This window comes from Oncorhynchus masou, chromosome 15 (assembly GCF_036934945.1).
Source record: "Oncorhynchus masou masou isolate Uvic2021 chromosome 15, UVic_Omas_1.1, whole genome shotgun sequence".
Taxonomy (NCBI): Eukaryota; Metazoa; Chordata; class Actinopteri; order Salmoniformes; family Salmonidae; genus Oncorhynchus; species Oncorhynchus masou.
The window spans coordinates 4,507,621-4,525,482 of NC_088226.1; the positions used below are offsets into that span (position 1 = coordinate 4,507,621).

At 42.0% G+C, this 17,862-nt stretch overlaps 1 protein-coding gene across 2 annotated transcripts in view; it reads left to right on the forward strand.

Annotated features, from left to right (window-relative positions):
• The first annotated feature begins 290 nt into the window (after window positions 1-290).
• Window positions 291-17,862, forward strand: part of LOC135555384 (protein shisa-6-like) — a 77,434-nt gene continuing 59,862 nt past the window's right edge. For both annotated transcript variants that reach the window (XM_064987757.1, XM_064987758.1), the window contains exons 1-5: window positions 291-336; window positions 886-1,884; window positions 7,877-8,025; window positions 16,722-16,814; window positions 17,613-17,684. In XM_064987757.1, coding sequence (XP_064843829.1) covers window positions 1,340-1,884; window positions 7,877-8,025; window positions 16,722-16,814; window positions 17,613-17,684 — 859 coding nt within the window. In that variant the 5' untranslated portion in view covers window positions 291-336; window positions 886-1,339. The remainder of the gene's footprint in view (window positions 337-885; window positions 1,885-7,876; window positions 8,026-16,721; window positions 16,815-17,612; window positions 17,685-17,862) is intronic.

Sequence of the window (17,862 nt, forward strand, 5' to 3'; positions counted from 1 at the left end):
TGCTGCTGTTACATGGTATGAGTGAACGCAGCATTGTGCAGTAAAGCGAAGATTTACACCACCAACGTCGCACTCTGAAAGAGAAAACTCTAATGCAGTTCTAGAATGGTCCAGATTACTGAGTGCAGCCTGTAGGCATGACCGAGAGCACTGCTATCAGGGGCCGATTTCTAATTAACTGAGGTACCTGTATTGGTGACGTAGACGCGCTCATGTGGAGGGGGGAGTGAGGGATGGAGTCGGGTCGGAGCAGAACGGGGTCTCATGCGGAGCTGAGGTACTTTGGTTCAGTCTGTGGCAGAGTCGAGACACTCAGTTGCCGGACACCATCAACGGGTAAGTGTTTTTCTGTTTCGTTGCTGTGTGATTTTGGTTGTCTTGTTTGTGCAAAAGTTTCGTTAGATTCGCCTTCTTCTCTCCATGAATAGAGCTGGAGGAAAGTAAACCTCGTACAAGAAAAGAGGGGGGAAACTACCAGCATTGAATATGTTAGGCTATTTCTCTGTAAAATGAGTTAAGACGTTTTATTTGTCTGCGTTATAACTTTGAAGTGGACATTCAAAAATAGAAAGCATAGCACGAAGAACTACTCAAGGATATATCCGCATAGTGTCCGCGCTGGGTTGCGCTGTCCATGGTGCTGAAACAGTTCGTGCGTCTGCGAGGGAACGTTTGTTTGACTGAGCAGAATTGTTTTACGCGCGTTCTTTTGCGTCTTAAGTTGGCATTGATACGCAATTCATAAAATTAGATTTAATTTGGTGCAGATGGTTATGTTATTTTTCTTATGCAAAATGTTTGGTCCTTTTTTTTCTTTTAACAAAGTCTTTTTTTACAGTTGGAATTTACTGAATCCTCTGAATTTCTCTCCTTCTTTCTCTACAGAAAACAATCAGCGTTCAACTGTGCAAGATTTAGAGCTTTGCTAATAAATACATACTTATGGTAGATGGCATTGTCTGAGACAGCCGGAGGGGATTTTTCAGCCCATTTCTCAAGCTGAATCCAAATGACACTTCCTCCCCCCAAAAGTCCCCCGATGACCACAGAACTCCACTTATAGTCGGAGGATGCTGCACAATGTGTGACACGGTCGTCCGACTGCAATTGATTGGTGCAAGAAGCGTCCTTCCCTCAACCAGAGCATGACACTCTCGGCAGTGGACAGTTGGAAAAGGGCTTCGGAAATGAACCCCTGTGGACAGCCACAAGACTGGGTCAGTGGCAGGAGCACGGCTAGGTAAAGAAGCAGAGGTCTTCGTGTGAGGAGAGAAAGCATACAACTAAAAAAAGTGGGGGGGCAAACGATCGCATCAGCAAAGACATACAACCTCAAATCATGGGGATACAGCATCTTCTGCTTCTTTTGATTTACTTGGACCCGCTGAATGTACTGTGCGCGGCTACAGCCAACAAGAAGAAAAACGCTCCAAAGCGGAATCAGAAGATGAAGGAGGTGAACGGTACGGAGGCGCCTACTGCGGTTCCGCGGCGAAACACTCAGGTCCAGGCACCTTCGATCGCTACCCATGACACGTGCCTGGGCTACTATGACGTGAGCGGAGCGTACGATAAAGTGTTCGAGTGCAACAATACCGAGCACCGCTACTGTTGTGGAAGTTGTTTCCTGCGCTATTGCTGTGCAGAAAAAGGGAAACGCATAGAACAGAAAACTTGCACAAATTATAACACCCCAGATTGGATCAAAACGCAGCCTCCCTCCCCGGCACCAACAGGTGACACTTACGACCCTGACTTGGATCAGACGAACACAACGGTATACATCACCTGTGGTGTCATAGCTTTTATCATCCTCATCGGAGTTTCTGCAAAAGTTGCCTACGACAAAGCAACCAAGCCCCCTCAGGAAATGAATGTCCATAGGTAAGTCACCCTGACATTCAGGTTAAGAAATAGTCATTTATTATGGGGGCCACTTTTTTCCTCTGTGTGTGTGTGTGTGTGTGTGTGTGTGTGTGTGTGTGTGTGTGTGTGTGTGTGTGTGTGTGTGTGTGTGTGTGTGTGTGTGTGTGTGTGTGTGTGTGTGTGTGTGTGTACATGATTGTGTGTGTGTGTGTACATTATTGTGTGTGCAATCACTGTTAAGAAACACCAGCTTCATTTTTCACAGACATGAAAAGTCTGCTGATGACAGTAAAAATGTGTACACTGGGTATAGAAAGCTAAATTAGATTTGTGAATAGACTAAATCACGAGCACTTCATCCCAATGATGCATATAAATCTGACCATCACAGGTGTGCAGCTATATGCTCAACTTTTGAATAGGGATGAAGCCATAATTCACAATGATAATCAATTTCATTCCTCTCTGGAAAATAGTGTTACATTACCTGCAAGCCATTATGCAATGGCCAACTGATCATTACAATCAACCCCTTTTCAAGTACCTCTCTTATGCAGATATACACAACCCCCAACTGACAGTCAACCCGATTCACCACTACCACCACCACTACTACTACCACAACCACCACCATACATTTGAACATTAAATGCCTCTTGTCAACTAAAGTATTGTTCTGTTTTCATCAGCAGCACAAACAAACCTCCATGAGGCAGGTGTGGAATTGAATGGCTCTGTCAAAGAAAAGGCAACACATTCATGGTCACGGTATATCATTCAGGCTTGGAACAAGGTTGGGTTGCTTCACTGCTAACAACCCAGAGGACATACTGTACAGATGTCACTCTCCCTTCTTTTGATTGGCTTTGTATCTTACGGGATAATGACCCATGGATGGACTGCTGTTGGGAAAGTATAATCAATGTCTCAATGTATTCATTATATTATGTCCTTATGAATGCATACTGTACCAACAATCCTTGTAATCGTGCACTCTGCATTCCTACAATTTACAAGTATTTGGATAGGTGCTGAAAATAACAAATTGCCTCTGCAATTATTGAAGCTGGTGATTTTTTCCATGACACATTAGGAGCTTTGACTATATTGTTAAGTACTTCCTAGAGCTAGGAGAGTAACTAATGTACTGTAGTCTGAATTGAAAGACAGTTAACCTTCTGAAGTGGAGGAGTATGTTAGGGATTTTGTGCTCTGACATCAACCCGCCATGATGAATTTTGCAGATTAAGCCAGCAGCTATCTCATTCACTCACAGTGTTGTATGTGAGTAGTATACCTATGCCTTGCAAGAAAAGCTATAACAGGACAGTACCCAAAGAGATGGTTTGGGTGGCGAAACCACATGTGGTTAGCCAATCATTGTGGTTGTCTAATGGTGGTCTGGTGTCTATTAGCCCATAGCAGAGGGGGTTGTCTACCTGTTCAGCCAAAGCTAAGATCTTAATAAAAGCCCATGTGAGGCTAATTGTGCCTTGCTAGGACTGGCTTCTGTACCCTCGTTACCTGCTGGCTCCATAAAATCAAGGCAATGAGTGGAATTCAGATTGATTGTTCTCAGGCTCCATGCAGCATTAATTTGTACCCATTCTTAAGCAAGCACCTCCCAAGGCATCAACCCTCGATAGAACATTTATGTTTCTTCACTAGAGATAATTTGTACATAGTGGATATAGTTTTACCTTTATTTTAATAGGCAAGTCAGTTAAGAACAAATTCTTATTTTCTAGGAACAGTGGGTTAACTGCCTGTTCAGGGGACAGAACGACAGATTTGTTCCTTGTCAGCTCGGGGATTTGAACTTGCAACCTTCCGTTTACTAGTCCAACGCTCTAACCACTAGGATACCCTGCCTCCCCGGCTGGTCTAGCAGACTGGAAGACCTTTGTCTGGAGTTAAATGCAGCTTGAACTGTAGCAGTGGCCAGATGTCCAGTATGGGGTAAGCTCCAAGGATGACACTGTCATCTTCTCATGACAGGGATCTACAACCATAGATCTGTCTCTCTTCCACAACATCCGTTAACCTCAGCACCTGTTTTCTGCATTAATATTTCTGCTGTTAGATGAGTCCCACTCACACTGTTGTTAGAAGTCCATACTTCAGCCTGTCAAATGTCATTGACTCCTAGCTGAACAATGCATATCAAAGCATTAGAATGGAAACCTTTTTGTTCCCCTCAGTTTATTAAACATCTGGTTCTGAAGAGAAATCTTTCAGGTGGACGGTTCTGTTGACAAAATATAGATACGAGAACAAGGCTTGGATAAGTGCCCCCCATTCATTTTTCCTTTCGAAAATCCATGGTTATGTCTACAACCTCAATAGCTATTGATTTAAAAGTCACACCAAAAGATGGTGTCAAGTACAGATCTTTGGTTTAAGAGATAATGCTCTCAGACACATTTTTCTGCTCATAGAGTGACATTCAAATATACAATCCTTAAATTCAAGCCAAGCCATTACCTTGACAGTTTCAACGATGACAGTACAAGTAGAAATATGATACCAATATCTATCTGTCTGTCTCTAGTGAATTCCTACAGTTATAGTCAAAAGCTATTTCATGCAACCTACCAAACGACTCACTTTGATCCCACTAAAGACTATTAGCCTTCTGAGGCTGTGGCAGTACCTCTATCTCAGTACTCAGAACTGAGGAGACTGTGAGGATTTCTGGCCCCTTAATGCTCTCCTATCCTAGCCATGGGGCGTACTTTCAAATGGAGATGCTTACTGCCACCACCACATCAGTATGAGTGGTGGTGAGAGAGATGAGACAGATGCTGCCCAATTCAGATTTTTTTCTTTACTAATTGGTCTTTTGACCAATCAGATCAACTCAAAAAATATATAGTGTGAAAATATCTCATGTGACTGGACAAAAGACCAATTAGTGTAAAATCAGAATTGGGCTGCCTGTGTAAATGCAGCCAGAGTAGGGATGACTAAACGAGGTGACATTGCATAGTGGACATTCAATAGCTTTTTTAATGATTTATTTCCAACAATCATTTGGCACATTTGGTAACAATGATCTCTGCCGGGGGGAATAAACGACTTCTGTGGCTGGCTTGAGACATCCATGCTGATAACCCTGTTTAGAAAGTAGTATTGGAACATGGGATTAACTATATACTAGGCAATGATTTAAATGTATTTAGCCCTGTGAAGTGACTCAGAGTTTTATCTCAGTGACGGGATGGATGGTGAGGGGAATGCTAAGGCATTGGCAGACCTTTGTTGTTTCTTCTGTGACCTTCACGGAGGCACAATAAATGTCGAGTGAAAGCCAAAGCCAGGGATTTAAGTGGTCTATATTGATCACTTTCTCGAAATCAAACCTGGATGCAATTTAAGATGGATCTGTTGCAAAAAAAGTATCTACTCTCAGATTGAGTACATATTAGGTTTTGTTAGGCCGGTGAGAGTCAGTTCCAATACCTTCAAAAGGGATTTCTAAATTGACCTGCATGCAGTGAGATTGAATATGTCTTTTTTGAGTGATTTTACCATAATATTGGGCAGAGAAAGCAGATTGGGTGGGGTAGGTGAGATAGTATGACTTTGCAATGTCTCTTGTATAACTTTAATGCATGTAAAGCACACTTATATGGATTTATTTCTTCTCCGGTCTCTGCTTTTACTCCATTAGTGGTTGGCATGTCAGTGATATCCTCCTCTCTGCTCACATTGGGAATATTAATTTCTTTGGTGTTCCTGACAACCTAATCTCTCATTGACAGACTACATACACCTAATTGGTACTGGTTCTGGTCCTCCAGCATCTGACCAAATTACAAGAGATTTTAGTTCTGCGTTAAACCGAGATTACTGACAACCTGATAGGCAGGGTCAATGCTGCAATACTTTTTTCTAACATATTCATTCAGCCATGAATCATGGCTTGACAAACATTTTGTGGAGTTCAGGATCCAAGGGGAGTAGAAATTCACATTGGTTTCCATTTTTGTCTCCCCAATGCTTTTGAACCTATTTTAATTGGTAAATGGCCCGTTGCAGCAAAGAAAGACCTAGCAAAGCTGCAGTTGGCTCAAAACAAAGCAGCACGCATTGCCCTTGACTGTACACACAGAACTAACATCAACAGCATGCATGGGTCTGTCATGGTTGAGGGTTGAAGAAAAATGTGTTACTTCTCTTCTAGTCTTTTTAAGAAATGTGTGTGTGTTGAAAATGCCTAACCACTTGTATAATCTATATGCATACTCTTCAAACAGACATACTGTACATACTCCGCCAGATACGCCACTATGGGTTTCTTCACAGTACCCAAACCAAAGACAGATTTAATTCAGTTACTCAGTTACTGTATGTTTAGAGCCATGCCATTGTGGAATGCTCCGCCACAAGACATTACTCAGGAAAAAAGTACGTTTAGCTTTAAAAAAAACGGAAGAAAAAAATGTATGTTGTATCACATCATCTCTCCTATTTCTAAAGATGTAATGTGATGTATATAAGACTATGAATGTGTATATGTGAACACTATGAATATATATGAATAGTATGAATAATATGAATATGTAAATACTATTTTTGTTGTCTCTTGGTCTCTTTCAAATATATAACTCTTATTTTATGTGCATTTTTAATTTTTAATTTCATGTAATATCTTATGTTTTTCTTGTCTATAACTGTTGTGTACTTTGTCATGTATTTGTACATTGTATGTGTACCCCAGGAAGAGTAGCTGCTGCATGTGCAGTAGCTAATGGGATCCTAATAAACTAAACTAATCCGTTTAGAATGCAGATGATAGACTTGTTGAACATCTACACCACATGCTCATAATAATTCAATCTCTGTCTCAGTCTGAAATAATTGCAAACATGTCGCCATATCTGTAAACACATTCTAGGCTTCCTTATCTCTTTTGACAATGTAGAAATGTGTTAAAAATAGAAAAAAAGAGAGAGAAAAATCCCATTTCACTGCGGAGGCAAGTCCCTCAGAAAACCAACAAGACTGAACTACATCCTCTGTCATGTGCTGCAAGTGCAGTGTAAAGGAATTACAATTTACTTTCACTTTCTTCTTTACAGTATTTACTTCACTCCCTCGATGGATGATGGGTGTATCGTTTGAAGATTATTTTATACGTTCCCATTTCTTGTAGATGTTTTTTCCCTTCCCATACATAGGAATGTACTGGTGCTATTGAAACATGATTTACCTAAGAGATTTTGTAGGAGAGGAAACTGTGACTGGTCTAGACTTTGGGGTTTTCAAACACAATATTTTTAAAAAGCACCTCTATTCCTCCACTGTATGGGACTGGTTGAACGTGTTCCTGCTATACAAGACACAAAGTAGTCAACTGGGGCGATGAAAAGCAGGTCGCCTCAGTCTGTGAAAAGGATATGGTTAAAGTGTGCCCATCCTAGAAGGGAAAGGCTATTAATATATAGCTCCCAAAGTCACAGAGAGTTATGGAAAGAAGTTGACTCAGGTCGACTTTGACACAGTTACATTACCCTTTCAGCTCTTTGAAGAAACCAATATGTCCACCATCCTCACCACTATACTTCAATGGGGACCAATGTTGAAAATGGTGATAGCAAGATGCTTTGTGTGAAAAATTGGTAACTTGGTAGGAGTTAGATTCCCATTTGAACCTTAGTAGTGGGGGCGTATAGCTCTAGCAGAACGTTCTTCAAGGAACATTGATGAATGGCTTTAGCTGTCTTCCCTTGGCCTGAAGGGAAAGGCACATCTGTACTCAGTGTGGCTCAGTATTGAAATCTGGCCTATCGGCCACCTTGGGTGTAATAACACTTCACACTGTACCTGGTTCTGGAGCTCCACCAACACAATTGGAGCTGTATGTAACTAAATAAATTAAGTAGACCTTCTGGGGATGTTGAGAATAATAGTTGTCGGTCATTGAAAACAGGAAATTATTTCTGGTTCTGTTTGTATAGTCTGAAAACTATTAAATTACATCTGTGTTTTTACATTTCTTTTGCAGAGCCCTTGCAGACATTTTGAGGCAACAGGGACTAAATAAGGAGAATGAAAATATTGCAGCATTGGAGGGTTCACCCAAAGACATGGACACACCTCTCCGAACGTCCAAGAACCATTACACCCCAGTTCACACCATGCTAGCAAACCACGGTGGGTACCTGCACTGTTTTTACTTCACATACCCAAGAATATCTTGCAAAAATGATTCAAACTGTACTTGTCCTAAGCATAGGTTCTGAAATGGTCTTTCCGTCTAGTACGCTGCATGGTGCACTATGAGTTGAATCAAAGTCCTTTCTCTGTATAAAATCGATACCCAAGATGACAGAGTTACTATGGAAACAGAAGTTATGTTAAATAGTTAGATCAAATGAAACGAGGTTCAATGTAAATGTCATGAGAACATAATAGAGAAGGTGTTATTAAAGCCATATTCTTTGCCCTCAGTTACGTTCTCTGAGTGGTGGAGATTCAGTCTGAATTTCATATCGACAGTAGTGATTGGTAGGAATTGTGGAGATAGATTATAGAAATCCCATAGAAACAAGACAAGCAGGATGACGGAATAAGGAGACATTCTATTATGGACTTTCAATAGCTTTTTATGACTACACAGTAATCTCCACTGTACACGCTTCTATGTAGCAGTATATATAACTACTGTCATTATACTTGGCTGACATGTGTACAACAATGTTATTTAGATGGTATGCAACCTTTGCATGGTAAAGTGGGACCTTATTGCTTTCATTATTGGTCAAAATGGTATTTGACACACGCACTGAAATAGATGATGGGCAGTGTTGGGGAAGCTACTCTGAAAATATAATTCATGAGCTACCAGTTACTTCACACTATTGTAAGTTAAACTACACTAAAGCTAACCTTAATGTTACTTTTAAAAAGTAGTTCACTACATCCAAACTACTTAGCGAAAAATTATCATACCTGAATCTGAAATGTCACAGACTACAAATTGCACGAACATATCACTCTGGAGTCAGATGTTAACAGAATGTGTATTCTGCCCTATTAAACTCAAACATGTGGAATTCGGCACACAAAAAGTGTTTCAAGTGAGAATTAGGCAGGTTTGATGCTGAAAAATTAAGGCAATTCTTGCCTACTTCACCAATATTTTATTTTTGCAAAAAAAAAGTAGTGTGTAGTTCCAGTAGTAAGCTACACGACTACATGGCAACAAAGTAATGAACTACTGAAAACACTACCAAGATTTGAATTTAGGTCAACTACCACAAATCTACTGCAAAAAAATGTATTTAAATTGCAAGTTAAAACACATGTAGTTCACTACTCCCCCAAACTGATGATGGGGCCCTGCTACTTAAGTATATATTTTTTTAAGACTGGGGCCTCTGCTGAGTCTATTTTCATGCTGGGGTTCCATAAGCCTACTCAGCATTGGCTCAAAATGGAGATGCAAATGAATATGTTCTTCGGGAGACACATGGCTTTTGTCCTGAGATAATTCTGTCTTGCATCGTTGTTCCTCCTTCTTTTATCCGGTCTCCAGATCCCTGCTCCGGGGATCGCTTGCTAAGTGCCCTAGTATGGTGTCCCAGATTCAGTGTTATGTTTCACTCTCGTGTCAAAGTAGACACTCCTCCTCATCCAGGGATTGTGTCAGAGGAGAACTGTTACGTGCTACACCATGGGATGTGAGCCGCTTTTCTCAGACTTGACTCGAGCCACAAAAGCCACAGCTGCTGGTATGTGCACTTTATTAAATGAAACTACTGTAAGGTCTAGCCAACAGAGGTGGTTACAGTTACGTTTGTCTGAATTCCAACACTTGACACTTCAATAATTCTCATTGGAATCAATAACCACTTTGACTGTCATTTTACAGTTGCCCAAAACTAGGATTGTCTAACCCCTTATCGGCTTTCATCCCCTCTAACAGCTCTCACTGTGTTTCATTAATCCATAATGTTAACCCTGACGTTAACACTGAAGTGACCTCCAGACTACCATGACACCCCAGTGTTTTACATTAAGAGATTATGGACTGTGCTGCATACACTGGGGATTGTGGCAGCACACTTCCATAATTTTAATTAAAACACTGATTATGGATGCAGCACAGTCCATAATCTCTTAATGTAAAACACTGTGGAAGTATGCAGCACAGTCCATAATCTCTTAATGTAAAACACTGTGGAAGTATGCAGCACAGTCCATAATCTCGTAATGTAAAACACTGGGGTGTCATGGTAGTCTGGAGGTCACTTCAGGGTTAACATCAGGGTTAACATTATGGATTAATGAAACACTTTTACATTAATAGATTATGGATTGTGCTGCATACTTCCCCAGTGTTTTACATTAAGAGATTATGGACTGTGCTGCATACTTCCCCAGTGTTTTACAGTTAAGAGATTATGGACTGTGCTGCATACTTCCCCAGTGTTTTACAGTTAAGAGATTATGGACTGTGCTGCATACTTCCCCAGTGTTTTACAGTTAAGAGATTATGGACTGTGCTGCATACTTCCCCAGTGTTTTACAGTTAAGAGATTATGGACTGTGCTGCATACTTCCCCAGTGTTTTACAGTTAAGAGATTATGGACTGTGCTGCATACTTCCCCAGTGTTTTACAGTTAAGAGATTATGGACTGTGCTGCATACTTCCCCAGTGTTTTACAGTTAAGAGATTATGGACTGTGCTGCATACTTCCCCAGTGTTTTACAGTTAAGAGATTATGGACTGTGCTGCATACTTCCCCAGTGTTTTACAGTTAAGAGATTATGGACTGTGATGCATACTGTTGGAATCGGCTAAACTTTGAACATTGAGATATGAAATAAATGATAGAGACAAAGCTTTGAATAGAAAGACTCTGTAGCAACCCAGAATGCTTTGGAACATGTTTGATGGAGGAGAGGAGAGCGATGTGTTGATATAGGGAAGACAGGTGGATATCTGTGGATGAGGTGAAGGAGGGGTTGAGGTCAGGAGGTGAGGGGTGAGGTCAGTTTCCCTTCAGGGATTAATCAGGGTTAGTATCTGGTTACCTACTTTCTCTTGGGCATAAACTAAGGATGGAGAGAGGGAGTGTCTTAAGTAGGATGTATATAATTGTGATGTCTGAAATGTTTTGCTGTCTGATTACAGCTGTACAGAACTTTTGGGAATAATTAAACTTGGTGAAAGCTTCTCTAGTGTCCGTGAGTCATTTACTCTGAAAAATAGAACCTGACAATACTTCCCCAGTGTTTTACATTAAGAGATTGAGGACTATGCTGGACACTTCCCCAGTGTTTTACATTAAGAGATTGAGGACTATGCTGGACACTTCCCCAGTGTTTTACATTAAGAGATTGAGGACTATGCTGGACACTTCCACAGTGTTTTACATTAAAAGAGATTGAGGACTATGCTGGACACTTCCCCAGTGTTTTACATTAAGAGATTGTGGACTATGCTGGACACTTCCCCAGTGTTTTACATTAAGAGATTGTGGACTATGCTGGATACTTCCCCAGTGTTTTACATTAAGAGATTGTGGACTGTGCTGGACACTTCCCCAGTTTTTTACATTAAGAGATTGTGGACTACACAGGATACTTCCCTGGAGGCTGACTATTTTGTTTGGGTTCATGTCAGTCCTGTAATTGGTCTTCATCCCTTGTGGCCTCCTTTCTGACACGACTCATCTTTCTGTTGTGAAATACTGTATGCATCTCCTTCAAGTCTGGCATCAACTGTACTATACTGGGTAAAACTGGCCTTGACTGAACTAGCCTCAACAACATACAGTTTTCCATTACATACTGTATTACAATGCTAGTTGGTGTCTTTGGTGGCTCATGTAGATTATATGTGGATATACCTGGGAATCTGCAGTAATACATGAGATCCGCATATGAATATATCTGTTTTTCACAATTCAGATTGTATTCGATGTTGTTTTATTTTTACTCTTGGAAATACACACTGCTCAAAAAAATAAAGGGAACACTAAAATAACACATCCTAGATCTGAATGAATTAAATATTCTTATTAAGTACTTTTTTCTTTGCATAGTTGAATGTGCTGACAACAAAATCAAACAAAAATGTATCAACCCATGGAGGTCTGGATTTGGAGTCACACTCAAAATTAAAGTGGAAAACCACACTACAGGCTGATCCAACTTTGATGTAATGTCCTTAAAATAAGTCAAAATGAGCCTCAGTAGTGTGTGTGGCCTCCACGTGTCTGTATGACCTCCCTACAACGCCTGGGCATGCTCCTGATGAGGTGGCGGATGGTCTCCTGAGGGATCTCTTCCCAGACCTGGACGAAAGCATCCGCCAAGTCCTGGACAGTCTCTGGTGCAACGTGGCGTTGGGGAATGGAGCGAGACATGATAGCCCAGATGTGCTCAATTGGATTCAGGTCTGGGGAATGGGCGGGCCAGTCCATAGCATCAATGCCTTGCTCTTGCAGGAACTGCTGACACACTCCAGCCACATGAGGTCTAGCATTGTCTTGCATTAGGAGGAACCCAGGGCCAACCGCACCAGCATATGTTCTCACAAGGGGTCTGAGGATCTCATCTCGGTACCTAATGGCAGTCAGGCTACCTCTGGCGAGCACATGAAGGGCTGTGCGGCCCCCCAAAGAAATGCCACCCCACACCATGACTGACCCACCGCCAAACCGGTCATGCTGGAGGATGTTGCAGGCAGCAGAATGTTCTCCACGGCGTCTCCAGACTCTGTCACGTCTGTCACATGTGCTCAGTGTGAACCTGCTTTCATCTGTGAAGAGCACAGGGCGCCAGTGGCGAATTTGCCAATCTTGATTTTCTCTAGCAAATGCCAAACGTCCTGCACGGTGTTGGGCTGTAAGCACAACCCCCACCTGTGGACGTCGGGTCCTCATACCACCCTCATGGAGTCTGTTTCTGACCGTTTGAGCAGACACATGCTCATTTGTGGCCTGCTGGAGGTCATTTTGCAGGGCTCTGGCAGTGCTCCTCCTGCTCCCCCTTGCACAAAGGTGGAGGTAGCGGTCCTGCTGCTGGATTGTTGCCCTCCTACGGCCTCCTCCACGTCTCCTGATGTACTGGCCTGTCTCCTGGTAGCGCCTCCATGCTCTGGACACTACGCTGACAGACACAGCAAACCTTCTTGCCACAGCAAGCATTGATGTCCCATCCTGGTTGAGCTGCACTACCTGAGCCACTTGTGTGGGTTGTAGACTCCGTCTTATGCTACCACTAGAGTGAAAGCACCGCCAGCATTCAAAAGTGACCAAAACATCAGCCAGGAAGCATAGGAACTGAGAAGTGGTCTGTGGTCACCACCTACAGAACCACTCCTTTATTGGGGGTGTCTTGCTAATTGCTTATAATTTCCACCTGTTGTCTATTCCATTTGCACAATAGCATGTGACATTTATTGTCAATCAGTGTTGCTTCCTAAGTGGACAGTTTCACAGAAGTATGATTGACTTGGAGTTACATTGTGTTGTTTAAGTGTTCCCTTTATTTTTTTGAACAGTGTATTACATTCTAACATAATTTTCTCATTGATGTTGGTTGGTCTCTGCTTGGACCCTAAAGTCTTCTGCTAATGGAAAATCAGTTAAATGACCCTTTCGAGATAATGTATCAGTGTATTTCAGCATAAGAACACAATGTATCATAGTCAACGTCTCCTACAGTAGAACCTGAATACAGCCCTTAGGCGCTGTCCTTAGAGTAGACCAAGGTTAGAAAGCTGATTATCCCCATCACAAATTGTCAAACACTGGCGGAGATACAGTGCATTCGGAAAGTATTCAGACCCCTTCACATTTTCCACATTTTGTTACATTACAGCCTTATTCTAAAATTGATTCGTCCGCCTCTGGCTGGGCCACTAAAGGGTATTCAGAGACTTGTTCTGTAGCCACTGCTGCATTGTCTTGGCTGTGTGCTTAGGGTCATTGTCCTGTTGGAAGGTGAACCTTTGCACCATTCTGAGGTCCTGAGAACTGTGGAGGAGGTTTTCATCAAGGATTTGTTTTGCTCTGTTCATCTCTCCCTCGATCCTGACTAGTCTCCCAGTCCCTGCTTCACCATAGGGATGGTGCTAGGTTTCCTCCAGACGTGACACTTGGCATTCAGGCCAAAGAGTTCCACATTTCTTCTCATGGTCTGAGAGTCCTTCAGGTGCTTTTGCCAAACTCTAAGCGGGCTGTCATGTGCCTTTTACTGAGGAGTGGCTTCCGTCTGGCCATTCTACCATAAAGGCCTGATTGGTGGAGGGTTTCAGAGATGGTTGTCCATCTGGAAGGTTGTCCCATCTCCACAGAGGAACTCTGGAGCTCTTTCAGAGTGACCATCAGGTTCTTGGTCACCTCCCTGACCAAGGCCCTTCTCCCCCGATTGCTCAGTTTGGCCGAGCGGACAGATTTAGGAAGAGCCTTGGTGATTCCAAACTTGGTGATTGGTGACTTGGTGATTACAAACTTAAATTTCCATTTAAGAATGATGGAGGCCATTGTGTTTTTGATGACCTTCAATGATGCAGAAATGTTTTGGTACCCTTCCCCAGATCTGTACCTCGACACAATTCTGTCTTGCAGCTCTACGAACAATTCCTTCGACCTCATGGCTTGGTTTTTTCTCTGACATGCACTGTCAACTGTGGGACCTTAAATAGACAGGTGTGTTACGCCTTTCCAAATCATGTCCAATCAATTGATTTTACCACAGGTGGACTCCAATCAAGTTGTAGAAACATCTCAAGGATGATCAATGGAAACAGGATGCACCTGAGCTCAATTTCGAAGTCTAATAGCAAAGGGTCTGAATACTTATAAGGTATTATAATCTATTTCTGTTTTTTTATGGGGTATTCTGTGTAGACTGTGTAAATGATTTAATCCATTTTAGAATAAGGCTGTAATGTGGAAAAAGGGAAGAGGTCTGAATACTGAATGCACTGTATGTGTTGTAGTTGTTTTCCCTTTGGTGTTATTCTAAGCCAAGAACACTTCATGAAGGCATATTTCAAATAGATAAAAAAAACTTGCACATAAACGCCTCTTTTTATTCAGCATAAATTGGACTCAGTCAACTTCTTAAATCCTGAGAGTCATTAAGTATTTACTAGTTTCTTAGTATGAAAATCCCAAAGTAACAGTGATGGGCAAAATGTTTCAGTAATCAGTTTACAGTATCCGTTGGGCTTGAAAACAGAACCAAACAGGCTTTAGAGAACTCAGGCCTGTGTCAAACGTCAGTGTAATGAGGACCAGGACTAATGGTCCCAGGTGTTCCTTCTCATTATGATCATTTGAAATCTGGTTCGATCTCTGCCTCTATGGCCCAAAGGTCTGAGTGACGCTATTGACTTTGAAGTTGCTCCATTGAGATGAGGCTGTTGAACTATTTGCCAGCTAATGCAGACTGGCACTAACAGGAAGGAAGAGAGCTAGGGGAGGGGAACTCAATAGGCCTTTGTAAGACAGACCGTCATGTTGTTTCTCCTCTATTTTCAGTTTAAGCTTTCACTGCCTGATACACACTCACTTTCTCAGCCTACCTGCATCTTTTTGTGCACAATATTTCGGTGTTCGATTGGCAGGACAAATGGAGGTTGTCAGACTGCTGGCCGGCACTTTGACGGTCTATTGTGGACCTCTGCACCCTCAATTACAGGACTTGTTCCAGCCAGACACACTATATAATCTTGGAACAAATTATGTTACATAGTGATCTTTACGACCAAGGAAATTCAGGATGAAATGTTTTGTTGCAAGGCACATTTTGTATACTGACATTTCATAGATACAATACTACAATGCAGCTGTCATGATTGTGAAGATAGATCCAATTACACAGTTTATGAATCAATTATATAAGGTCCCTCCATAGTGTAGGTCTATGTGGTGTAAAAGTGTTGTACTGTATAAGTTGAGGATGGAATTAATCCGTTTTAAAACACAGGAGAGTGTATCGGTTTGAAGGGTTCTTTAGAATCTCTCCACTGATCTACAGGGTCAAGTTCCCGAGCCTGAAAGACATTTTGCCATCCAATTAAAGTTGGAATGTTTTACCTGCTTTGGCAAAAGGGCAGGGCTTTTGACCCTGAATGGGCATCTTTGTTTAATTTGTGAACGATATGAGAAGGGAAGGTCTTCACTGGCTCCCCCAGCTTTGAGGAGTGTGACCTTTTGCGGTGGCGATGATCCTGAGTGTACATCAGACAGCATAAATTGTTAATGTGAGACCTTCCTTTCCCTCTGTGTCCCTGTTCCTTTACCAGTTGTCTGAGCCAAAGAGGGAGTGAAATACAGAGGCCTCCTCACTATCTTTCAGAGTACTGGCTGAACTGAAATAAGACACCATGAAAAACAAACTCCCATGAACACAGCTATTCGGCTAACTAAAGAATGAGGCTAATGCATCATATAATACGTTCATTAACTAGGGTGGTTGGAGGTATTAAGAGCAGAGGTGGGACCAAGTCATTGTTTTACAAGTCACAAGTAAGTCTCAAGTCTTAGCACTCAAGACCCAAGTCAAGTCCCAAATCAAGGCAGGCAAGTCCGAGTCAAGTCTCAAGTCCTAAACTTTGAGTTTCGAGTCCTAAACAAGTCATAATGTACACTTCACCAAATGTGATACCATTTCATATAGTCTGACGCGAGTCCAAGTCATGTGACTCGAGTCCACACCTCTGATTAAGAGTGTCCCAGACTCTGATATGTGTACACAGTTGTTTGTGATTTCGTGTGTGAGGGTTGGAACGAAAATCAGCAACGAATATGCTTAGTGAATTGTCTTGGTCAGATAAATGGTATTGGTCATCTCATGCTATCTTAACTCTGCATTTCTCTCACAGGGCACTATGGGAAAGAGAACTTCCGCCAAGGCCAACTTGATCATAACTTCATCTCCTCTGGATTCGTGACACTGGGACGACCGCACCTAAAAGGTATTGTCTGTTGGTCTGATGACAATTACTATGTCTTCAAGAGTAATGACAGCGTTGTGGTACAAACTTCTAACACAAATCTTACTCTCATTTTTACCTTGCCTTTCACCTCCACACATTTCCTCCACTCTTTGTCCAAAAAGTCTTCTTTCATTTTTCGATCCACTGTTTCAGTAGATCAGGGGGAAACAGTGCAATAGCCCATCCAATTATTTTACTTGCTCACTTCTCATCTGGCAGTCACCTTGGGAAATGTGACTGAAGCTTTTGGCAGAACAATAACGGCATTTCTCAAAGCTAATTGAAAAGAGAAAAGCCTCAACAAGTTCCTGCTTTGTTCAGATGTGAAAAGTATTCTCTCCTTTTTGTTATGTTTTTCCCCTTGACTGACTCATAAAGGCATTTACACAATGGCCATGTGTGAATGAAATAACACTCAGCATTATCAGCACTGCATGCTGTACTTGTCACATCCTCCAACTCTTCTTCGTGCCAGATCACTGTGTACAGAACTGTCTACTGTACGAGAACAATGCAGTTGAGCTGACAGAGTCTTGTCTCCGCCCACTAAGGAGGCTTAAAATCATTGATGATAGTTGTACATAAGTGACTTCCTGTCAAATACCAAGAAAACTACATTATGATATACACCTATTGAATTTATCAGTCAAAATATAAATAGACTGAATTGCAACATAGAAAACTAAATGTTCTTAATCTGAAAGTATAGGATGATAATAGCTAGAGTTGGTGCATAAAGCTAAGTAGTAAACAAGTGGCTGTTCTCTGTCTTTGCAGCGCAGCACTCTGTAGACGATTTAGGGCAGCTGTCCTGGCAGGGAGATCTGGACGTTCCTAATATCTCCTACAGTATGTAACATATTCTCACTATGGAGACCCCTGCTTCCTGCCGGAGAACAGCCACACACCTGCTTTCTGCTCCCGCCTGATAAGACCACTCTCACACACTTCACACACCAAGACCCTGGGCCCATAGAGTGGGTTTGGCGGCTGATGCCCTGCGCTCCTCATAACACAGGGCATCAGA